General features: G+C 48.0%; 1 protein-coding gene across 3 annotated transcripts; it reads right to left on the bottom strand.

The window, feature by feature from the left end:
- Nucleotides 1–815: 815 nt before the first annotated feature.
- On the bottom strand, nt 816–25164 carry LOC129354202 (kinesin-like protein KIF20B). Of its 3 annotated transcripts, none has more exons than XM_055023725.1 (32): nt 24895–25164; nt 24662–24764; nt 24447–24536; nt 24235–24357; nt 23389–23527; nt 23116–23306; nt 22428–22482; nt 21754–21996; nt 21568–21679; nt 21421–21492; nt 21208–21354; nt 20843–21005; nt 20037–20279; nt 19602–19741; nt 19402–19522; nt 19207–19312; nt 18958–19115; nt 16756–18453; nt 16307–16725; nt 16086–16224; nt 15310–15432; nt 15175–15223; nt 14446–14571; nt 14197–14309; nt 13962–14117; nt 13726–13893; nt 12628–12741; nt 12111–12197; nt 11233–11442; nt 1574–1648; nt 1393–1492; nt 816–927 (listed from the first exon to the last, which is right to left on the bottom strand). In XM_055023725.1, the coding sequence occupies exons 2-32, from the start codon at nt 24758–24760 to the stop codon at nt 848–850; spliced, it is 5859 nt and encodes a 1952-aa protein (XP_054879700.1). In that variant the 5' UTR covers nt 24761–24764; nt 24895–25164; the 3' UTR covers nt 816–847. The 3 variants fall into 3 exon arrangements, with proteins under 3 accessions (XP_054879700.1, XP_054879702.1, XP_054879701.1); XM_055023727.1 differs by having other exon boundaries at nt 16828–18453; XM_055023726.1 differs by having other exon boundaries at nt 817–927; nt 21754–21960.
- Nucleotides 25165–25511: the final 347 nt, after the last annotated feature.

Raw genomic sequence — 25511 nt, 5'->3', positions numbered from 1 at the left:
CATAAAAATAACATGAACAAAAATACTGGGAGAAAAAACATATTAATGACTACAGGCAGGATGCTGCAGGAGGGTTTTAGTTTTCACTAGATCATTGCTAATCCTCCCGCTGACCTTCAGTTTAAAGGTCAAATAAGTGATTAAATAAAAGCGTCTCAGACAGAAAGATATGCTCGATCATAAGCAGCTTCATTAAGACAGTAATATGAAAGCTAACTGGATACGGCGCTAGCATTTAGCCACTCTGGAGCGGAGGCGCAGCTTGATCCGTTGGCTGCCGTCGCCGTCCTTCGTCTCCTGGTTAATAATCTGAAAACACAGACAGGAGAAAACATGGCAGAGGAGGGCGGACGCAGCAAAGCAGATAATTACAGAACATAACCAGAGTTAGCAGAAGTTAACGCTGAACCGCCAACAAAGTCTCTCAGTCTGTTTCACATCTAAATATCCTTCCAGCCGACTCTGGTGAGAGACTCCTGAAATATGCAGCATAATTAAAATATTCGTTCAATACGAAATGTAGTTTTAATATCACGTGGCTGAGATTTGAACCCAGAACCTTTTTGCTCCTCCACTGAGAAATGAACAAATAAAAACAATCATTTTCATTCCTTGCATAAGACAAACCTACATGTCCAGATTTACTGTGAGGTTATCAACACAGAATAAAGATAGAAAAATAACCCAACATCTCTTTTCGCAGGACTCATAACCCTGCAGTGAATTAATACATCAGATGAAGATGTGAGCCTCGTCACGCTGCCTCGGCTCCACTCACCGGGTGGGGGGCATTTCCATGGGGCAGGAGATTCAGGCCTGTAGAGTTTCTTTCTGCTCCTCTTGGCCGTCATACGGAGGGGGAGGAAGAGGAAGAAGAGGCTGACTGGGCATCCGCACGGCCGCTGACCAGGCTCATCATCTTCTTGGCTGCAGTAACACATCAGGTTCTTTCAGGGATTGGATCAGCATGATTAAACAGCAGCACAGAGATCCAAGGCTTGGGAAGAACAAAAACTCATTCTGAACATTTAGAGAGGGAGAATAAGTGTCCAGGCTCTGCCTCTGTGCAGATGATACTCGGGTTTATGTCACCAGATCACATCATCGACTCCAAGCAGGTAAAACACTGGATGGTTAACATTTTCCAGTGAAATGAGAAGTTAAAGTCCAACACATTTTAACCAGTCAGGCCTTCAGCAGGACGCAGAGCACATGTGAAGATGTTTCCTCATGTGACTGAGTTGTGTTGGGGTTTCAAGGCACTCAGGACTCCTGAGTCTCCTGGTACCAGGCCTCTTCTTCCTCCAGGCCCATTTTGCCTGTGCTTGAATTGTGTTTAGTTCTGGTGAGGTAAGGCTCCCTGCTCTAACTGAAAGGTTGTGTGTTTCTGACCTCCAGAGCTCAGGACGGTCGGGGACCTCTGCAGGAAGTCTCCGATCTTCTGCAGCGTGCCATCCTTCCTGCTGCGGAGGCTGCTCTGGGAGGTGGCGCTCTGGCCACAGGGAGGTAAAGGTGGTCAGCAGTTTGTCTCACAGCGTCCAGTTTAACAGTGAGTGGTGGTTCTGGGCGGTACCTCCTCTGACTGCGAGTTCAGCTTCGGTGCGAGTTTGGTTCTGGTGTTCCTCCGGTTCTCCGTTTCCACTTCCTCCTGAAAACAGACATGACTCATCTTTAACACGGCTAAAAACAACATGTTTCATAATGACAGGTTGGAGCAGATGGAGGCGGTTCTAATTCAACACGGTGAGGAGCAGCCGCGGTGAAAATATATGTCATTAAAGAGGAGAAACAAGCTGTAATATATAGTTAGAGGCCAGGCGGAGGAGCTGGAATCACAGTGAGGTAAACTCAGCCATTATCCGAGTGTCAAGTGTTTGGCTTCCACTGAGCCTGGAGGAAAACCTGCCAACAGCAGGTTAGCACAAACCAGCCAGGTTCAACGTATTTCAGATTCACACACTCAGCAGCAGCTTAAACACACCAAACACAGATCCAGTCCAGCCTTCAGATGCCAGACGGCCACTGAACGCATCCTTACTGAACGCACCGCCACTGAACGCATCATTACTGAACGCATCGCCACTGAACGCATCATTACCGAACGCATCATTACCGAACGCATCATTACCGAACGCATCATTACTGAACGCATCATTACTGAACGCATCATTACTGAACGCATCATTACCGAACGCATCATTACCGAACGCATCGCCACTGAACGCATCGCCACTGAACGCATCATTACTGAACGCATCATTACTGAACGCATCATTACTGAACGCATCATTACCGAACGCATCATTACTGAACGCATCGCCACTGAACGCATCATTACTGAACGCATCATTACTGAACGCATCATTACTGAACGCATCATTACTGAACGCATCGCCACTGAACGCATCATTACTGAACGCATCATTACCGAACGCATCATTACCGAACGCATCATTACCGAACGCATCATTACCGAACGCATCATTACTGAACGCATCATTACCGAACGCATCATTACTGAACGTATCATTACTGAACGCATCATTACTGAACGTATCATTACTGAACGCATCATTACTGAACGCATCGCCACTGAACGCATCATTACTGAACGTATCATTACTGAACGCATCGTTACTGAACGCATCGCCACTGAACGCATCGGCACTGAACGCATCATTACTGAACGCATCATTACTGAACGCATCATTACTGAACGCATCATTACTGAACGCATCATTACTGAACGTATCGCCACTGAACGCATCATTACTGAACGTATCATTACTGAACGCATCATTACTGAACGCATCGCCACTGAACGCATCGCCACTGAACGCATCGCCACTGAACGCATCGCCACTGAACGCATCGCCACTGAACGCATCGGCACTGAACGCATCATTACTGAACGCATCATTACTGAACGCATCATTACTGAACGCATCATTACTGAACGCATCGCCACTGAACGCATCATTACTGAACGCATCATTACTGAACGCATCATTACTGAACGCATCGCCACTGAACGCATCGCCACTGAACGCATCATTACTGAACGCATCATTACTGAACGCATCATTACTGAACGCATCGCCACTGAACGCATCGCCACTGAACGCATCGCCACTGAACGCATCATTACTGAACGCATCATTACTGAACGCATCATTACTGAACGCATCGCCACTGAACGCATCGGCACTGAACGCATCATTACTGAACGCATCATTACTGAACGCATCATTACTGAACGCATCATTACTGAACGCATCATTACTGAACGCATCGCCACTGAACGCATCATTACTGAACGCATCGCCACTGAACGCATCATTACTGAACGCATCATTACTGAACGCATCGCCACTGAACGCATCATTACTGAACGCATCGCCACTGAACGCATCATTACTGAACGCATCGCCACTGAACGCATCATTACTGAACGCATCATTACTGAACGCATCATTACTGAACGCATCATTACTGAACGCATCATTACTGAACGCATCATTACTGAACGCATCATTACCGATCGCATCATTACCGAACGCATCATTACGGAACGCATCATTACTGAACGCATCATTACTGAACGTATCATTACTGAACGTATCATTACTGAACGCATCATTACTGAACGCATCATTACTGAACGCATCGCAACTGAACGCATCGGCACTGAACGCATCGGCACTGAACGCATCATTACTGAACGCATCATTACTGAACGCATCATTACTGAACGCATCATTACTGAACGCATCGCCACTGAACGCATCGCCACTGAACGCATCATTACTGAACGCATCATTACTGAACGCATCGCCACTGAACGCATCACCACTGAACACATCGCCACTGAACGCATCGCCACTGAACGCATCGCCACTGAACGCATCGCCACTGAACGCATCATTACTGAACACATCGCCACTGAACGCATCATTACTGAACGCATCGCCACTGAACGCATCATTACTGAACGCATCATTACTGAACGCATCATTACTGAACGCATCATTACTGAACGCATCGCCACTGAACGCATCATTACTGAACGCATCATTACTGAACGCATCGCCACTGAACGCATCGCCACTGAACGCATCATTACTGAACACATCGCCACTGAACGCATCATTACTGAACGCATCATTACTGAACGCATCATTACTGAACGCATCGCCACTGAACGCATCATTACTGAACACATCGCCACTGAACGCATCATTACTGAACGCATCGCCACTGAACGCATCATTACTGAACACATCGCCACTGAACGCATCATTACTGAACGCATCGCCACTGAAAACAATTGTCTGCGAACAGCAGCGGCTCTCCACTTCGTTTGACCACCTGGCCTGTTCACTGCAGCATGATCCAGTCATCTCTAAATTTAATTCCTCCTGGCTCATGTTTAAACCAAAGTTTCGATTCAGTCTCTGCTGTCGACTCAAAGGCAGGAAGGAGTTTTAAAGGATTGTAAAGTTACAGCAGTTTAAAGCCTCTGGATCAGGAATCAAATCTTCTACTTCCCTGCAGTTTTGCCACATTATCAAATCAAAGAGTGAATCACAAGCAGCACGAAGACGAGGAAAACGAGGAAGACCTGCTAATCGGCTGGGGAGAGGAGTGGGCGGGGAATCAGGGAGAACAAAGGTCACGACCTGTGGAGTCATCAATGACTCACTAGATGGTTTTAGAGATAATCGGAGCGAGAACGGAGGAGCGGAGCAGAGTGTGTGAGGCACGGTGTGTGTGAGGCACGGAGCGTGTGAGGAACGGAGTGTGTGTGAGGCACGGTGTGTGTGTGAGGCACGGTGTGTGTGTGAGGCACGGTGTGTGTGTGAGGAATGGTGTGTGTGTGAGGCACGGTGTGTGTGAGTAACGGTGTGTGTGAGCGAGGAGGAACAGGCGTTGTGTGGAGGCGGAGGGATGAGAGCTGATCAGGAGTGGAGATAAGCTGGGATTGGACGGCGTGGAGTCGGTAAACGAGGAGGGAAAGCAAATGAAGAGAGGAACAGATGTAGACGGTGAAATTTGTCTGTTCTGGAGTGGATCACAGATCCCAGGTGAACCCAACAGAACCTGAAGGTCGATTCTATCCAATCAGATTCATCGTCTCTGAGCCGATACGGAGGAACGCCGACAGACGAGGCGCGAGGAACCGTCATCAGTTTTCATGGTTACCATGGTGACACTCTGTCTGGTTATATTTAAAACTTCAGACTGAAGAAGAAAAAACTTGCTGAAGATGTTCGCCTACACAGAACGACGGGTAGCTGCTGCTACGTCAGCTAAAGGACAGGGTGAGACCGGACCGGACCACGGCCTCGGACCGGACCGGACCGGACCACGGCCTCGGACCGGACCGGACCGGACCACGGCCTCGGACCGGACCGGACCACGGCCTCGGACCGGACCGGACCACGGCCTCGGACCGGACCGGACCACGGCCTCGGACCGGACCGGACCACGGCCTCAGACCGGACCGGACCACGGCCTCGGACATGAAAACTCCATGTCCTGCATAATTAAAGCTCCAAACTCCAACTGGAGCCTTTTAAGAAGAGTTTATCCAGAGTCAGAGTTGATATTCTTGCTCTCGGTCTGATCTAGTGAAAACGATCTGGAGGAGAATGAAGGTCTTTCCTCAGTGAAATTTACGCTCCTTTTACAAAGCCACACGTATCATCATGCATGTCAATAACCCCAGCCTATTGGACCAGAAGAGAGAAAAACATTTCTGCAGTAAAAGCCAGAAGCGGTTGTAAAGATTTTCTGGGACAGCAGCAGGGATGCCGCTCCTAACAGTAAAAGCTTCGTCAATAAATCATTATGAGACGGACAGACGGACCTCTGCCATCAGCACTGACAGACGAGAGCTGGGAAGTGAGCAGAAGGAGTTTATCTTCATCTATAAAGGAAACTTGAATCAGTCGGATCCGTCCTGATAAGAACCTGCTCAACCATGTCAGCTGCAAATTACAGCCTCTCCTCCGACAGGCAGCAATTACATGCAAATTAATCGGTTGATTTAGGCGGTTTAGAAGATAAATGACCTGAAGAGCTGGAGTCAGAACATCTCCAGATCCTAATACAGCGACACAGCGCTCGTCATTTCAGATCAGGTTCATTAATACGATCGTTTATCCACTTCTGTTCAGACTGTAATCAGCTTCCAGGAACCGGTTTGACTCCAGCGTCTCCACATGCAGCTGAACAGAAGTGGACCAGCCCACTTTGGTCACGTAGTTTTTAAAAATAGTTAACAGTGAGACATGTCAAATTCTGCTCAATGGAAAAAGCCTAAATAATAAAAACATTCCAGACAAACATACACGTCTGTCACAACTCAGCATAAGTTAACCTTCGATGAATCAAAATCTGAATTTGTGTGAAAACCAGTTAAAGTGTTAATGCTAAATCAGAAATCAAAGCATCGTCCAACTGATGAATGAGGTGAAAATGGCCTCCAGGGCTCATGATGTAAACACTGTAAAACCTAAATGTAAAAATAAAGTCAAACTATAATGTTCAAACTGAGCTGCAGCAGGACGGGAGCCACCTCAGACCAAGAGCTGAACCCAGTCAGATCTTCAGCTCTCAGTGAGACGCACCTGGACTTTGTAGTCTATTTTCAGTCTTTGTTTTCTCTAATTTAATTTTAAAAGAAAAAAAATCTAATTATTAATTTTTTGTTGTCTTATTTTGAAATGCAAGAACCAAAGACCCAGACAGAATCAGTACCGGGCCCTGAACCCAGTCACTGCGTTCAAAAGCTTTCTAGATTTCATGGAATGCAAAGAAACTGTTCATTTATCTTTAAACTAAATGAAAGATGATGAGCAGGTCAGTAGGAGGTGGAGACCCAACATGGCGGATGCCGATGTGATGGTGAAATGGTTCTGTGGGTTCTGGATGGAAACAGTTCTAATGAGGAAAAGCAAACGGTACCTGGCGTGCTGCTCGTCTTTTAGTCCTCCTGAAAAGGTGAGACTTGAACAAAAACAAGAATTCGGTTAAAAAGCAGCTTTAATTTGATGCCAACTTCTGCATTTTAATGGTAGCTGACTAACTTATAAAATGGGTATTTTTCCTCTAATGCAGTAAAAACTAATAACTGAAGACAAAAGATGAAAACATGAGCAGAAACTTTCTGTAGAGCTTATTGGACAGACAAAAACTTTGACTGGTCCAGAAGTGGAGGTTACAGAGCTGAATAAAAGCTTAAAACATTAAAGTGCATCTTCATGTCAAAATCCCACACAGACTGGTAGAGGAAACCTGGACTTTTACCTCCATCTTTAATCTGAGAACAGAGACAGGAAGCAAACAGATGGAAAGCTCAGAGGAAGAGTTTCAGTCTGCTTGTCCAGCTCTGGTCCCTCTGAGACCTTCTGAGGGTCCATGAAGTTCTGTTCCGTTAATCTGGAGGGAACCTGCTGTCATCAGCACAGCTGGGGGCAGTATGGGCCAGGATGGTGCTGGCAGAACCACAGACTGGACCCAGAACCAGAGACTGAGACCCAGAACCAGAGACTGGACCACAGAACCAGAGACTGGACCCCAGAACCAGAGACTGAGACCCAGAACCAGAGACTGGACCCCAGAACCAGGAACTGGACCCCAGAACCACAGACTGAGCCCCAGAACCAGGGACTGGACCCCAGAACCAGAGACTGAGCCCCAGAACCACAGACTGGACCCCAGAACCAGAGACTGAGCCCCAGAACCAGGGACTGGACCCCAGAACCACAGACTGAGCCCCAGAACCACAGACTGGACCCCAGAACCAGAAACTGGACCACAGAACCAGAGACTGAGCCTCAGAACCAGGGACTGGACCCCAGAACCAGAGACTGAGCCCCAGAACCAGGGACTGGACCCCAGAACCACAGACTGAGCCCCAGAACCAGGGACTGGACCCCAGAACCACAGACTGAGCCCCAGAACCACAGACAGGACCCCAGAACCAGAGACTGGACCCCAGACCCACAGACTGGACCACAGAGCCACAGACTGGACCTCAGAACCAGAGACTGAGCCCAAGAACCACAGACTGGACCACAGAGCCACAGACTGGACCTCAGAACCAGAGACTGGACCCCAGAGCCAGAGACTGGACCCCAGAACCAGAGACTGAGCCCCAGAACCACAGACTGGACCTCAGAACCAGAGACTGGACCCCAGAGCCAGAGACTGAGACCCAGAACCACAGACTGGACCCCAGAACCAGAGACTGAGCCCCAGAACCAGAGACTGAGCCCCAGAACCAGAGACTGGACCCCAGAACCACAGACTGGACCCCAGAACCAGAGACTGGACCCCAGAACCAGAGACTGGACCCCAGAACCACAGACTGAGCCCCAGAACCACAGACAGGACCCCAGAACCACAGACTGGACCCCAGAACCAGAGACTGGACCCCAGAGCCAGAGACTGAGCCTCAGAACCAGAGACTGGACCCCAGAACCACAGACTGGACCCCAGAACCACAGACTGGACCCAGAACCACAGACTGGACCCCAGAACCAGAGACTGAGCCCCAGAACCACAGACTGGACCCCAGATCCACAAACTGGACCCCAGAACCACAGACTGGACCCAGAACCACAGACTGGACCCCAGAACCAGATACTGGACCCCAGAACCACAGACTGGACCCCAGAACCACAGACTGAGCCCAAGAACTACAGACTTGTCCCCAGACCCACAGGCTGGACCCCAGAACCACAGACTGGACCCCAGAACCACAGACTGGACCCCAGAACCACAGACTGGACCCCAGAACCACAGACTGGACCCCAGAACCAGAGACTGGACCCCAGAACCAGAGACTGGACCCCAGACCCACAGACTGGACCCCAGAACCACAGACTGGACCCCAGAACCACAGACTGGACCACAGAACCACAGACTGGACCACAGAACCAGAGACTGGACACCAGAACCAGAGACTGGACCACAGAACCATAGACTGGACCACAGAACCATAGACTGTACCCCAGAACCAGAGAATGGACCCCAGACCCACAGACTGGACCACAGAACCACAGACTGGACCCCAGAGCCACAGACTGGACACCAGAACCAGAGACTGGACCACAGAACCATAGACTGGACCACAGAACCATAGACTGTACCCCAGAACCAGAGAATGGACCCCAGAACCAGAGACTGGACCCCAGAACCAGAGACTGGACCCCAGAACCAGAGACTGGACCACAGAACCAGAGACTGGACCCCAGAACCAGAGACTGGACCACAGAACCAGAGACTGGACCACAGAACCAGAGACTGTACCCCAGAACCAGAGACTGGACCCCAGAACCAGAGACTGGACCACAGAACCAGAGACTGGACCCCAGAACCACAGACTGGACCACAGAACCAGAGACTGGACCCCAGAACCAGAGACTGGACCACAGAACCAGAGACTGGACCCCAGAACCAGAGACTGGACCACAGAACCAGAGACTGGACCACAGAACCAGATGGAAGTTCTGATCTTAAAGTAAAAGCGACTATCCAGAACTCTGTCTCGGTATCAGAACGTTTCTGATGATGGACTGAATCTAATATTTATTTCTCCAGGTTTGTTTTCTGAATGAAGCACCTGGGAAATCTGATCTCAAGGACATGAACACTCATTAGAGCTGGGATTACCGGCACAAACTCATCTTTTCTTCCAAACCTTCAGGTTTGTGTTGAATTGATTTGCTTTTTGAGCTTTTTAAATGGGAACAAAGCCGTTCCAAGCCAGAGCTGCTCAGATGTTTGGTTATTAATTAAATAAATCTCTGATGTTAACAGAAGAAACAACCTCAGACAGATCATTGCTGACTCTTCCAACACTGTAGCAGTCAGTGTTACAGCAGCTCTGCAGAAGCTTCTGACTGAAGTAGTTCAGGTGTCTAGTTTTTGTACGTCGGTTTTATTCTGCTCTCAGTCTTACTTTTTAAATTACTCTAAACACGTTTGGTTGTTTTATCACCTTACTGCTGTAACATTTCTAAAACGACAGTTCACTTCATCAGCACGACTGTGGAAAATATAACTGAAATATTAAGTCTGTTCAGGTCATATTCCTCGTTCCTGGACTCTAATATTCATACAGATTATTTATTAATGCTCTTGTTACTTTAGTTTCTGCAAAGGACAAAGAAGCAGCTTTTTTCCTGCATTTGTCATCTCTAGGGACCAATTCCATTTTAATATTCAAATGAACTTCAGCTATTATTATTGAACAGATTAGTTTTTCATTTCAGATACTATCTCCATATTCCCAGCTAGCTGCTCTGGTTTGCCAAGCAGTAAATTGGATTCTTCTGATGGTTTTTATGTTAATCTACAGTTTGAAGTTCCTTTAAAACACACTGAATAACTGGACGCTTTAATTAGCCGAGAGGCTCCAAACAATGGAGAACAGCAGCTTAATGTGACGCTGTGGGTTTAAAATAAAACGTTCAGACAGTTAAACTGTCCTGAAGCTCAGCCTGGAGTCCAGATTCAGAAAATCTGAACCAGGTAGAAAACTTCACCTGAACTCGTCGTTCAGTTTGAAATCCCTGGGATCCGACACAAACTTCCATCTTCATCTGCAGGGGCAGCACAGAAACCCAGAGGTGATGCATCCACAGCAGGAGGAGGATGCGGGGTCACCGGGGCGACCCATGCCTCACCCCGCTCCACTGAGGGCGGCTCTGACTCACTCCCAGTTAAATATGGACGCTGGGACGTCTCGCTGTCTCCTCACATAACAGACCCTCTGCAGCAGGAGCTGAGAAAAACCGTCTAAATGCTTTTTTCACCCAGACGGCGTGAACCAGTGGAGAAGACCAGCATCACCCAGGAAACCAGTGACACACGGCAGACCTGAATAATCTAGCTAGCTCCAGCGGATATCAGAGAACATTTTCAGTTCATTTAAATGCAGGAATGTGTGGACACTCTCTAAAACAAAAATCTTTTTTCAGAGATTTTCTGCTGTCGTACGAAGAAACCAAAACCAGAAACTCCTCCCCACCCGGTGATGCTGCGACAGATAATCTGGATGAAACACTACAGACAGCAAACTGTTTAGAGCAGGTTTCCATCAGGTCTGATGGCTGCTGTTCCTTTAGCTCCTGCTGGAGCCCATGTCTTAGCTGGAATCATGTTTCATAGTTTTACTAAGCCACAGTTGGACTGCACTCCTCCTGCTTTCAATCCTCTTACCTTCTCCATCTCGCTGCTCTTCCTCTTGCGTCCCGTCCGGTTGAGCTTGACGGTGACGGCGCTGTCGTCGCCCTGCCGCCGCAGCGCCAGCCGGTCGGGCTGCAGCGGGCTGAACGAGATCTCCAGCTCCGGCCGGGGGAAGCGGCTCCTCCGGCCCGTTTCTGTGGAAACCTCGGAGGACTCCAGCACCGAGGGGAAGCCTGACGAACCCTGCGGCAACAGCAACACTGAACTCAGCTGCAGCACCAAAGAGACACTGATGCTTTGACTAGGCCCTTCTCCTACACCCAGTTCACACTACACGATTCTTTGCCCAATTTGTCCCCTTTCAACAATTGTAGAAAGCCCAACGTTCTAAGATTGGCGCTTGCGATAATCGTAACCGATCATCCCGCAGTGTGCTTCTGTGTTACAACTGATCGGGTCCAGTCGGTACAACGAGACCACTCCCATCTAAAATCGGTCACGTTGGATTGTCTTGACCCGTTTATCACTGCAGCGTGTGCAGTTTTCCCTGACAGAGGGACAACGCAGCCTGTGTGACAGGTAGCCAATGAGAAAGCCCGGTGGGAGTCGTAAGCCGGAGGACAATCCCAAACAGCTGACAAGGTGCAACCGAACAACATAAATGTACATTCAACATTTCATGCAAGGACTAGCCATAGAAATGACAAGGAAATTGACAGATGCAGCTGGTTTATGCAGGATTTTCTGTCTGGAGTCTGAATGTCAGCGAGAGGAATCGGTTCATGTGGAGCGTTGCTCTTGGCGTGTGGCTGGACACACCACAATCAAACCCGTCATACCCAAGATGCTTTTTGTCGGCTAGTGTGTGGTCTGTCAGGTTTTGAAAATGGTGTAGCGTGAAGTTGACTTACCCGACTGCTGGCAGACGATCTGGTCTCCCTTCTCTGTGGCTGCAGCGGTTCAGCCTTTGCTTTCTTCGCCAGAGCAGAACTCTCACTCTGTGGAGGAAAACACATTATTCACATCAATCACCTAAAACCAAAACAATATATGTAAATCATCTGGACTTAATGTAGGGATTAAAAAATATGATTCAACCCAAATTTATAAGGAAACATCCAGGAAAAAAAAACTGAAGTTTTTTTCTTCCAGGAAAATGTTGATGACACTATAAATGTTTTTGCTACAACGTTTCATCCGTTTCCAGAAATATTCACTGATATTTGAACATTATTAACGTCTTCATTTAAAGTGTGGGGAACAACTCAGATACTGAAGAGGTTCTACATATTTACAGGTTGTAAACTATTTGAGTGTTTCTGCAGCAGTTTAAATGCTTCAGTATTTCAAACTGGGTCATTTGTTTTGCTGTGAAACTTCAGAACTCTCCTGCTTGTCCGATAAACTCTGAGCGAAGACGGTTCTGACCTGCTCTGCTGCGTTTTCCTGGAGGCTTTCCTTCAGCCGCACAATCTCTGCTTCCTTCTCCGTTAGAGCTGCCTGCAGCTCTGCCACTTTGAGAGAACGACAGCCACCATTAACCTGCAACACACAAACACACATTAGAGCCACTGAACCACAGGAGCCTCTCCAGGCACCATTCAATTCCCGAGGCAAATGGAAAGGAAAGCCACTAAATAAATAACGTTGGAATTATTCCCAAAGCTGAAGCTCAGCTGTCAGGACAGAAACATTGTCTTAATTAGACAATATGAAAAAAACTAGTCGACTAAAACAACAATTTATCATCAGAAAGTCCAAACCCAGAGTCCGGCCTTCAGATGGTCCAAAACATGGCAGCTGCCTGCTCTGTCCAGAACAGAATCCAGATGGTTCTGGCTAGCTCTATGCTAGTTATTAGCTGTGGAGCTCCAGGTGTGTGTGACACACGTCACATCAGCTGAGTCTCAGTTTAATTGTCCAGCCAGCTGTGGCGCCATCACCAAGGTGACGTGGTCCTGCAGACACTTCCTGCTCTGGTTGGAGCGGCTTGGCTGATGAAGCTCTCAACTTGATTTAAAAGTTCCCATATTCAGCTCTGAGTCACATCAACTGAGCAACAGCATCCACAGAAAGTTTTAAGTGTTCTTAGCAATTGGTTCTGTTCACTCATTGATCCGTTTTTGTTTTGTCTTTAAATGATAATTTGTAGCATCGTTATAGAGCTACCCAGGCAATTTAGCCCTAATGTAATTATTGTTATTTAGCCTTAAACGTTACGCTGGTTATTCTACAGAGAGAACTGTGGACGGAAAAAGTCCAGTGAGAAAAAATTCCCCATGTACGACAGATGAAATAATCCTTCCAGGATAAAATGATTAACTTAATTAAGCCCAACTAAAATCCTAAATCCTTCATTTTCCTTCACTCTGCTCCCAATCAGTCAGACGGAGAGCAGAGGTAAAAATATGGAACCTTTCAGTTCAGATTTCTGATTTACTTTCACCAAACCCTGGTCATTTTTGATCGTTAATAACGTCTGATTTATGGTCAGGTGTGAGGAGGGATGTGTGGCGCTGCACTGACCCCTGCTGGTGACGCTGTGCTCTCCTGCTGCAGCTCCTTGATAAGCTTGTCTTTGTCCGCCTGGCTGGCCAGCAGCTTCTGCAGCTGCACCTCCAGAGCAGCGACCAGCGTGTCCCGCTCCGCCCTCCAGCTCTCCATGGCCGCCTCCTTCTCCTCCAGCCTGGACTCCTTGGAGCAGACGGAGACGTGTTGGAAAAACATCTGGAGCTGCAGATGTGTCACTGTCCGGCTCTTACCAGGAGGTTCTGCTGGCGACAGTAGCGCTCTCGGTCTTCAACAAACTTCCTCATCTCCTGGTTCCTCTTGTCCTCCGCCTCTTTGGCCTGGCCAATCAGAGACAGCTTCTCCTCCTGCCACTTCCTGCGTTCAGCCTGCTGTTTCTCTGTCAACACCTGCAGGAGAAGCAGACGTCCATCTGTCCACATGTCCAACGTCTCTCATCCAGACAGACTCCAGCTCTGCAGCTTCTACCTTTAAGCTCTGCTGGGCTCGGGAAGCTTCGTCTCTGGCCAGCCGGAGGTCGTCTGAAGGTCGGCCGGACCCTCTGTTCTGCTCCAGCAGCTTCCCTTTCAGCTTCTCTACCTCTGAAACAGAACACAACCAACTGGTTGCATCATTCTGTCAGTAAAGTCACCAGTTTGTAGACAGATCTGAAGTTTTTGGTGTTGAATGATGGAGTGAAGGCGTTGCCTGGTTCTTGTCCAGGTGTTGGCGTCTCACCTGCAGAGAGCTCCTGCACCACACGCGTCTTGTCGTCCAGGACCTGCTCCATCTGCTGCTGCGTCTCCTCCTGCTCCGTCAGCGCCAGCCGCATGTCCTCCACCACCCGCTGCTTGGCCTGCAGCTCTGCAGGAGCAGACAGGAACATGGCTGACCTCAACTGCTTCGCAAAAGCAACAGCCTGAGGGAGGACTCGGCTGGACTGTGGCCCTCAATGTTTTCACATTTATTTTTAAGGAGTCCTGTCATGCTTCCGGTCAGGGCTGTAAATGTTCCATGTTTTGTGTGAGATCTTTCTCCGATGATGAGATTTCATCTCGTCTGCTCATTTCTTCCAGAATGAGCTGCTTTAGTGTTCTGTCACTTTTATGCAAATAAGCTGCTGCTGGCCACGCCCCCAATCTCAACATGTGCATTTTAAAAACAATAAAATGGCTGCAAACAGAAGCGCAACAGAAACACCTGTACACAGAGACACTGTTAAAAGTGAATTTTTGTTTCAAAATCCCTGATTTTGTGGAGCTACTTAATTTGTAGCTTATAATTTTTCAACATTTTTTCTTCAAACTTCTTCCAAAATCTACATATAGAAGAAAAATGGAGAAATGATGATCATTATCACAAAAACTCTGAATTATGCATCAGCAAACATCAAAACAACTAAAGTGGAGGAATATTTCATCAGCCTGATGGAGACTAATCCAGGAGGATCAGGGAGCGGTTCTCTACCTGTACAGGCCTCCTGGTAGAGCTGGGCAGCCTTAGAGTCCTGTTGCTCCTGGAACAACAGAAACATGAGGAGCTGTTAGCATCCGGCAGACTGGGAGGAAACGGACACAGCTGGAAACATCAGGGTTGTTTTACGGCTCTGAGCTGCTGGATGGTTCTGTCTCTGCTGCTCAGGTCCAACTGCAGCTGCTTCTTGGTTTTTTCCGCGTCAGAAAGCTTCTGCTTCAGGGCCGTCTCCCCTGCTCTCATGGCCGACACCTGAAACCAAGACCAGTTTCTGCAGGTTTTACCAACTCACACTGCAGACTTTTTAAGACTTATGAATTCTCTCTTGACTCCATGCTCTACTCACAACTTTGTTGAAATAAAATGTATTTAAAATCCACTTAACTTGCAGCATCAGTTTGTGTTACACCAAATGCTGCCCTTGGACTAGTGCTAACAGCAGCAAAGTAGACTGTATTTTCTGAGCCAAAGCATTAGCACTGAATGCACACAGCATCAAATGGGTTGGCAACAGAAGTGAGCAAATGGTGGAGACTAACTTCACCCAACAGGCTATAAATTTACACTCACCCATAAGACAGGAAAAAAGCGAGCTAGCAAAGTGTTAGCAGGAAGTTAGCAGCAGCCTGAACCGCATCGAGTTACAGAGAGCAATGAAGTCTGCCTGAAACAGGTTTTATAAAAATATAAAGTATTTAAAACCGACTTACATTGTTTGTGTTGATTTAAGGCCTCATGTATTTTAGATACATAAATGTAAGACTTTTTAAAAATGTGCAGACGCCCTGAAAACAAACCATGAGCTCCAGATTAAGATATTCTAATTTCCAGAGGTTTAGTCAGCCTTGTGTAAAACCCGGCTGTGGATGAGTTGAGCCCCTATCCTCCAGTGTTCTGATACGGACCTCCTTCTGGACCTGCTGGACCTGCTTCCTGTAGTCGGCCAGCTTCTCTCTGAGGTCTGACGAGTTGTCCTCCTTCCTCTGTAGCTCCAGACGGAGGCTCTTCACCTGCTGCGCCTCCTCCTGAGCCACCAGCTTCAGCCTGGACAGAGACACAGGAAGGAGGAGAGATCAGGAAGGAGGTTCAGGAAGAGATGAAGAAACGGTTTAATCTCCGTCGTTACCTGCTGATCTCCCCGGCTTTCTTCTCCATCTCGGCATCCTTCTCAGCTAAGGCCTCATGAGCCGCAGCCATCAGCTCCTGCCGCCGCTCCACCTCCTTCCTCCTCACTTCCTGGACAGCAAAGCTCTCCTCCTCCTCGCGTCGCTCTGATTCCTGCAGCTTCTCCTGCAAGGTCACAACCTTTTGCTCGGCTTCCTGCAGCTTCTCCTGCAAGGTCATAAACTGTTCCTCTACTTCCTGCAGTTTCCTTTGCAGAGTCACATCCTGTTGGTGCGACTCCTTCAGTTTCTCCTGCAGGGTCGTGACCTGATGTTCTGCCTCCTGCAAATTGTCCTGCAGGGTCGTGACCTGTTGCTTTGCTTCCTGCAGGGTCGCGACTTTTCGCTCCGACTCATGCAGATTCTCCTGCAGAGTCGCGACCTGTTGCTCTGCTTGATGCAGGGTCACGACCTTTTGCTCTAACTGATGCAGCTTCTCTTTCAGGGTCGCGACCTGTTGCTCTGCTTCCTGCAGGGTCGCGACCTTTTGCTCTAACTGATGCAGCTTCTCTTTCAGGGTCGCGACCTGTTGCTCTGCTTCCTGCAGGGTCACGACCTTTTGCTCTGACTGATGCAGCTTCTCCTGCAGGGTCGCGACCTGTTGCTCTGCTTTCTGCAAGGTCGCGACCTTTTGCTCTGATTGATGCAGCTTCTCTTTCAGGGTCGCGACCTGTTGCTCTGATTGATGCAGCTTCTCCTGCAGGGTCACAACCTGTTGCTCTGCTTCCTGCAGGGTCACGACCTTTTGCTCTAACTGATGCAGCTTCTCTTTCAGGGTCGCGACCTGTTGCTCTGCTTCCTGCAGGGTCACGACCTTTTGCTCTGATTGATGCAGCTTTTCCTGCAGGGTCGTGACCTGTTGCTCTGATTGATGCAGCTTCTCCTGCAGGGTCACAACCTGTTGCTCTGCTTCCTGCAGGGTCACGACCTTTTGCTCTGACTGATGCAGCTTCTCCTGCAGGGTCACAACCTGTTGCTCTGCTTTCTGCAGGGTCGTGACCTTTTGCTTTGCTTCCTGCAGGGTCGCGACTTTTTTCTCTGATTCAAGCAGATTCTCTTGCAGGGTCGTGACCTTTTGCTCTGACTGACCCAGATTCTCCTGTAAGATTACAACCTTTCGTTCTGATTCAAGCAGATTCTCCTGCAGGGTCGTGACCTTTTGCTCTGACTGATGCAGATTCTCCTGCAGGGTTGCGACTTTTTGCTCTGATTCAAGCAGATTCTCCTGCAGGGTCGTGACCTTTTGCTCTGACTGATGCAGGTTCTCCTGCAGGGTCGCGACCTTTCGCTCTGCTTTCTGCAGCTCTGCTTCCCTCTCAGCAGATCTTCTCTCCATCTCAGCCAGCTTCTCCTCCAGCTGTCGGTCCTTCTCTCGTCTCATCTGCTCCATCTCAGAGGAAGCCTCTTCCCTCAGGGACGTGAGCTCTCTCTGGAGGTCAGAGTTCACCCTGTGCAGGTCCTCAGCGCTGGTTGAGGCAGTGCTGCTGTGGACCTCAGCTTCTCTCAGGTCGTCTCTCAGTTTCTCTGCAGCTTCCTGCTGCAGTCTGAGCTTCAGCTGCAGCTGCTCTGCTTTCTGATTGGACGCTTCCTGTTGGGTTTCCAGCTGGACTCGCAGTTCTTCCTGCTCCTCAAGCTTCCGCTGCAGTTCTCTGACCTGCTGCTCTACTGCAGCCTCTCTCTGTTTCCTCTCCTCCTCCAACTGCTGGATGAGTTTCTGCTTCGCCTCACTACTCTTCTTCTCCTCCTCTTCCCGCCTCTTTCTGAGCTCAGAGACTTCCTCCCTCAGCTGGCTGTCGACACCATCAGAGGAAGAGAAAGTAGGCGTGTGGAGCTGCTGCTGCTTCAACTCCTCTGTGAGGATGTGGATCTGGTTGGGTTGATCCAGGATCTTCTCCTCTAGCTCCTCCACAGCAGTCTGCACCGACTCTGCCTCTCGGAGCGCCTGCTGCTGCCGCCGGCTCTCCTCCAGAGCAGACTGCGCCTCCTCCCTGGCTCGCCGCTCCTCCTGGAGGGAGGCCAGTGCCTCCTCCTTCCCCAGAGTCTGGTACTCCAGCGCAGCCATCAGCTCCTCTCTCCTCGTCTGCTCCTTCTGAAGCGCAGCCAGAGCTTCCTGAAAGGAGAAGAACTCATCATTTCTGAAGAAATTTAAATGAAATCACTGCAGGTCACACAGCGCCGCGAGGTCATGAAAAAGAGACGCATCAGCAAAATGAACTACACTTCTGCAGGTGGGATTGTCATGGAAACCTGTTGATCTAGAAAACTGTAAAGATACAGGAGAGTAAAATAATGTTTTCTGGGTTCTTTCTGATGGATTGTGCAGATTTTCATGGAGTCTTAAGGCAGAACCCAGTTATAGCACAAGACAACAGGCCCGATGGGAGAAGATTAAAGCTTAACTAAACAACCAAATCATTTTATTTGGAGATAAACTGTCTAAATATTCTCATTAGTTCCATCTTTATTTATTTCTTCCACAATGCTGCCTTGCTATAGATCAGCAGTGTCCCTCCGTTCCCCATAACAAGGGGAAGTATTGAAAAAATATCAGGAAGTTACTCTCAATATTTTTTGAAATAGCAGGAGTTTAGTCTACCTCTCAGGTGTTTCTTACCTGGAGCTGACTGTCATCTTTGCCTTGGTCAGAGCTGTTCTGTGAGCAAAGCTCGACCTTCTTCTGCAGGTCCTCCAGCTGCTGCTCCATCTGCTTCACCTGCACTGACTTTTCCTGGAGCTGAAGAAGAAGCAATTTCTTTTCTTCTGCTTCATCAGCTTCACAGGAAAAGAAAAACAGAGAAAACAACATTCATTTCCAGTCTCTGCTGGGCCGTTTCCTCCTGATGCCTTCAGGTGTTGTTGGTACCTCTGTGGTTCTGATCGTCTCCAGGTTTCTTTTCAGCCGGTCCGGATCGGAGGCTGAAGTGAGACGCTCCTGGCAGCTCAGAGGCCTGACAGCTCAGAAATCTGTCCTGAAAGGAAAAAGGCATGAAAAATATTAGAAATCTGCCACTGATCCAGAGATCCAGTCAGTGTGTATCCCCTGGTCAGAAGGCGCTACCATAGTGACCGCGTCCGCGCTGCAGCCGGCTGAGGACATGTTCCTGGTCAGGTTCTTGAAGATCTCCAGCCTCCTTTCAGCTCGCTCCTCCAGGATCTCCCTCTCCCTGACCAGGCGCTCACTGACATGCACACACAGACACCAGTTAGTGGTTCTGGTTCTAAACCGGTTCGGAGCAGAGGAGGGAAGCTACATCTCACTCGTAGTCCTTCTGCATGTCGGAGAACAGCTCTGAGAACTCGCGGCTGATCTCCTCTCTGACCCGGGCCTCCAGCAGCAGGTTCTCCGAGCGCTCCATCTTGAGCTGGACCTGCAGCTGCCTCAACAGCGCCATCTGCTGCTACAAGAACAGCAAGGAGAGACACGACACTGTAACAGCAGCAGGAGACGTTTCTGCAAACCCAGTCAGTTTGGTTCTGAGGTTAACAGCCGTCCCGAATCGCTCCGACATTAAAACTCATCTGAAGCAATGAGCAACAAACTCAAGGTGCGCTGGGAGAGATGGACTCAGAGTTTCATCACAACGTTTTGTGGTAGTATTGTGATAAAAATTAAAATGGTGATAAGAGTTATTCATTACGTTTTTATGACTGTGAACGCTAAAAAATAAACGATACAATAAGTGCCCACCCTACCTCATGCGACGCTTTGTTGATAATGACTTTCTCTTCTTCTTCTTCGTCGGTCTCCGGAGTGTCCTGCATGACACAGTCATCTTCTTCTTCTTCTTCCTCCTCCTCCTCTTCTTCTTCGTCATCCTCCGGAACGTCCTCCAGGCTGGTCTCCCAGCTGGCATTCCTCCTCCCTGAGGCTCGGACAGGGGAGGAGTCACTGCAGGAAGGGACGGCAGGGAGCGGCCTGGAAATCAGGACGACCACCTGGAAGCACGGGAACAACAGACCTCAATCAGTAAGTCCCAATGTGGCCGAGGGGACATTCATGACAGCAGTGTGTAACCTGCAGCTCTGGAGAAGAAATGGCTCTGAAATATCTGGCTCAAAAAAGTGCAGAATCAACTAATTTTGAATTAAAAAAGTTATTAATATAATAAAAAAATCTGATTTCAATTGTTTTTTTTTTTTTTAAGTTTTTGTAAAGAATAAATGTGACTTTGAATTTCCACCACAGAATAAAAGAAGTTTGGTATCTAAAGGTCAAAGGTTTAGGATATAATACGGCTGTGATCTGGTTAAAGCTGCATAACGACACCCTGGACTCCAGCTGCATTAAGTTATGTAAAGGGTCATACAGACAGTCTGCATCCAGTTCAGAAAGGGAGGAAATCAGAGTAATTTAAGACCTGGAAATGCCGAGTCACTGGTTGCCAGGGTGATTCCTGCCTGTACTAGAGAGCAGGGGGAGCCCACAGCACCACTCCTCCTCAGTCAGAAACATTTAACCCTGACGGCTCTCCAGGGACAAAGAGGAGGACTGCACAGACCTTCTGGGCCACAGCGGAGAACTTGAGGACGTTGAGGGTCTCGTCGTACATGGAGGCGCACTGGTTGATGTTGACGATCATGCAGGCTTTGCCCCGGCCGCAGAAGAAGCTCTGCAGGTAGTGTGTGAGCTTGCTCTCCCTGAAGGGAATGTGCTGCAGCAGCCTGAAGGCAGGAGACAACAGACTGCTGGTGGAAACACGACTCAACCCAAACGTTAAGAAAAAAGAAGTGTCTTGAGTTTTTATATTTCAAAACAGAACTGGATGAAGTGCATTTGCATGGCACCCTCTGGAAAGTTCAGACATTTCAAGGCTTTAACTTTTTCCTGTGAACGGGTCAGAACCAGCAGAGGGAACTGACTCACTTGGCCTGCTGGTTGTAGCGCAGAGCTTTGATGCACTTCCCCAGGATGAGCAGCGAGGCGTTGATGTTTCCTGCCTCCTTCAGGCGCTCTCCTTTGTTCTGAGTCTTGGCGCATCGCTCAGAGCCGGCCAGGTCACACAGACACAACCTGCAGGGCAGAGCGGCCATGTTTAACCTGCACACGCTGGAGCAGGTGAGGTTCCCCTCTACTCACTCGCTGATGGTGAGGACTCTGGGCGGGTCGTCATCCTCTATGCTCAGAATCCGGATGGAGAAGATGCTGTGACTGGAAGCAGACAATCGGCCATTAGAGAGCAGCAGGAAGCAGCTGGGCGTGAGGAAAGATGGCAGCGCTGCTCACCTCCTGCTGGAGAGCTGGTTGAGGCGAGTGGAGGAGAAGCTCTGGTTTCTCCGGCCCAGTTTCACCACTCTGAACGCCTCCTCAGCGCTGCTCACCTGGACCCAGCGCAGATCTGAACACACAGCAGCCATCAGTCACTTCCTGTCTGACATCAGAAAACCTTCAGCTGCAGCTCAGCGCCCTGACCTTTGACATAGGCGTTGCTATTGGCGTCCTGTGCCAGCCGAAGCGCCGGCCTGCGCGGTGCCCCGCTCGGTGCCACTTCCAGGAGGTCGTGGATGTTCTCGTTGTAGATCTCACAGAAGGAGACCCAGACGGAGAACTTGGTGTTGGGTTTGACGTCCAGGATGATTCTGTCTTGGGCTGCAGTACTGGGCCGCGGTGCAGAGGAGCCTGCAGACAACAGACCTTCTAAAACCCTACAGACAGCTGCAGAGAAACACGCTGTCTTAAAGCTACATCTCCAAACACTCACACAAAAATTATCTGTATGTCCTGACAGTAAAATATAAAACAGTTAATCTGATCAAATAAAATCTAATCTCCTCTGCCATCTGCAGAAATATATCGCTTGGTAAAAGACACCCAGTTAGAGCCAGGAGGAGGGTCTTAACGCTGTCAATCATTCTGGTGTATACACTGGCTCTGATTGGTTGTGTCTGACTGTATTGGTGTATTTCTGCAGATGGCAGTAGGACCACTGGGAAGAGTCTGACTAAATGTTTCAAATTATTCTGTCAGGACAGTGACAGTTTCAACACGTATGTACAACACATTTTTATTAAAATTGCCTACTGCAGCTTTAGTCAGTGAAATATTTAGAAAAGCTGTTGGTTGAAATAAACAGGTATCAGACTCACCTTCAAACCAAGTCTGGTTGGTCGTGTTCTGCAGGCTGCTGCTCCTCTTCTCATTCTGAAGGAAACAGAATAAATGAATTACATCCAGCATCAGGTGACCTCCAGAGGTCAACAGATTTCCCAGCAACGCTGAGCAGAAAGTCGAGCTTTCCTCTTAAAAGTGAACTTTACTGATCCAGACTGAGTTACCATGTTAACTCAGTCTAGATGACCGAGTACAAATTCAGTTTTAAGAATATTCATTGAATTTCTCTCAGAAATATCTGCCTAAAAATACAAAATTTATGCCACAGAAATGTGTTGTTAAGATGGTAACTGGGTCAGTTCAGATTATTTATTCAGTGGAAATTTACTACAAATGTCGCCTGAAGGACTTAAAATAAATCTAACTTAAAACAGAAATCTAACAAATTCACTTCAGTCATATAAACACATTCAAAGTTTGAGAGAGAAACTCTACTAATGTCGGCTTCCTGTAGAACTAACGCTTGTCATTAATATTTAATGCAATGAAGATTAGAAATGTATGTTCATCCTTTCACTGTTGCATAACCAGGTTTATTCAGCTGGCATGCAACCATGATAAAATCATTTCAGAGTCTAACTGAAAGTCTGCCTCCTAAACAGTTAGTTTTGCTTCCGTTGTGCCCGTCCGGGTCCAGCGGGTGTCGGACCCGGAGCCGCTCACCTCTCTGAGTTGTTTGAGCAAGGTGTTCTTGAACTGCGCCTCGTCGGCCTGCTGCTGGCGGCTCAGAGCCAGGAACTCCCTGCAGCGGTGCGGCTTGACGCTCAGGCCCTGGAATACGTCGTCACCGATGCTGCTGAAGATGAGGCGCAGCGCCCGGGGCAGGATTCCAGCTTCAGCTTCAGAGTCGGGACCTTCAGCAGCACAAACAGCAGCACAGTCAGATCTGAGTGCTCCCTACAGGCAGCAGGTCCTTCACACTGCGGGTTGCTGTACCGAGGAACGTGAAGGTCTTCCCAGAGTTGCTGACTCCATAGGTGAATACCAGGGAGTTTTCTCCTTCCAGGACATCTCTGACTAGATCTTTGACGGTGCCTTCAAACAGCTCACTTTGTGTTGTTTCTGGGCCATAAACCTTAAAAAGACAGAACCATTATATAAATCCTCCTTTCATCTGAGAAACATTCAGTAAAAAGACTAAAAGCTGATGAGTTTTTATTCATTTAAAAATTAACAGTCATACAAATATACTGATGCTTCATAATAAACATCTATTCATCTTCCAATTTCTTCGCTCTTGCTAAAGGAGTTAGCACTACCGCCTGCTAGTTGCGTTATCTCAAATCCCTGCCAATGATTCTAGCTCTTGCTAATGCCGTTAGCTCTAGTAATGATTAGCTACAGCAAATAGCAATAGATCTTGTTAATGTGTGAGCTGCTGCTAATGGTGTTAGCTCTATTTAATATAGTAAACAGTAGATAGGCCAATCACATTAGCTTGTTTCCATAGATAACTTGCATATGGCAGCAGATAAAAACTTTGAGCTGGTTTGTCTCCATTCAGACCGTTTGTGGGTGGCTCTCATCAGCCTCCACCACCATGGCGTTTTGTTGTTTGTTTGATTCACTATGACCTAAATGCATCATTGGCCCAGCAGGCATTATACAGCTGAGAAAGTTGCAGCCTAAATAAGTGGAAAATATAATAAAGATACATTATGTTTTTTTATGAATAACAATAACTTATGTACATTTTGTGATGTAACTAATAACCAACTAATTGTGGATCCATTTAACAAGAATCAGATGGACTTCCTGTTTATGTCCCAGTCAAAGTCTCACCCTGGAGAACTGGAAGCGCTGGCCGGTCTGAGGAAGGGATTTATCACTGCTGAGCCGGGCCAACAGGGACAGACTGGGAGGCTTCAGGAGAACCGTGTCTGGGGTTTCCACAGCAACACAGTCCTGCAACAAAGGCAAACAGATCTGTGTGATCTGCTGCAGGTCGTCTTCCACATTAATTTAACATCGTCTCCAGTTAGAAGCACTTCTACCTGTGACTCTCCGCTGCTCGTTTCTGCTGAGGTCAAGGGTCGGATTCTGAGGTAAACCTGCAGGTGTTCTTTATCCTCCATGCAGGAATGCTGCAGAACAAAACAAAACAAAACAAACGTAAAACACTGCAGCTCAATGAAGGCAGATCCCAGCAGGTGGCATGTTGAGATTCAACACTTTAAAATAACTTAACCACCAAACAGCTCGGACTGACCGGTAGTTGTGTTGAGGGGATGAACTCTGCTGAGAGTTTACTCCTCCCATCTTCAGCGAGTCTCCGTAGGTCAGTCTGGTTCAGGCAGGACTCGGTCATTTTTCTACAGAGGCAGAAAAACACAGATTCTCTAAAGCCAGAAACTTCTCGACGGCAATTAAGGTTTCAACGAACTGACAAATCAGGGCAGGATGTATGGAGAAGCCCCCTGCCTCCAGGATGTTAGAACTGACCGAAATTTCTTGTTTTCTTTTCCTCGAAGCTTTTCGATAAACAGGGAAAAATTCTTCTTTCAATGCTAGATAACGATGCCTGCGCTCAAAATATGTCTAAGATATAACCCCCTGTCAAACAATTGTTTTCATGTTTGTTATCTTTCAAAAATTTGACCTAAATTTGTTTTTGTTTTTTTTCCCCTGACGACATGAAACGCTGCCACCTGTCAACGGCTAACACGGCTAGCTGGACACGGCTAACACTTTGCTAAAGTTCGGTCAATTTAAAGGAAAAACAACCCGGCTTTCATATTACAAGTACACCCAGAACTGAAACGGTACTCACATAGCAGCTTTACATTCATAGCATTTACACACATCAGTAAAAAAAAAAAACAAAAAAAACTTTTTCTTCTTTTCAAATTGACATGCTAACTGGCGTCGAGCTACATCGCAATAAACAGTCGCGGTTCTGCGTTTGAAAGGGTCCAATAGGGGCTCAAGAGAAGTTGCGCATGCGCTGTAGCTGTGTGGCGTTCATGGACTATATTTGAGCTCGGAATGTGAAATTAATCACCGGAAAGCAGCAGTCAGACAAGAAGACAGGTGACAACTATTTATATTATCTGCTCAAG

Source organism: Poeciliopsis prolifica, unplaced genomic scaffold, assembly GCF_027474105.1.
Source record: "Poeciliopsis prolifica strain line A6 unplaced genomic scaffold, Auburn_PproV2 SCAFFOLD106, whole genome shotgun sequence".
In the NCBI taxonomy this organism is placed as follows: Eukaryota; Metazoa; Chordata; class Actinopteri; order Cyprinodontiformes; family Poeciliidae; genus Poeciliopsis; species Poeciliopsis prolifica.
The sequence above is the reverse complement of the archived record's forward strand: the minus strand, read 5'-3'. Positions and strand labels throughout refer to the sequence as shown.

Excerpts from the sequence above, each read along its gene's own strand:
- LOC129354202 (XM_055023725.1), bottom strand. The coding sequence starts at position 24,760 with ATGACCGAGTCCTGCCTGAACCAGACTGACCTACGGAGACTCGCTGAA. Across the intron at positions 21,997-22,427 it reads CAACCAGACTTGGTTTGAAG|CTGTCTGTAGGGTTTTAGAA; the intron begins GTGAGTCTGATA and ends GTTTCTCTGCAG. Across the intron at positions 18,454-18,957 it reads AAGATGACAGTCAGCTCCAG|GAAGCTCTGGCTGCGCTTCA; the intron begins GTAAGAAACACC and ends TTCTCCTTTCAG.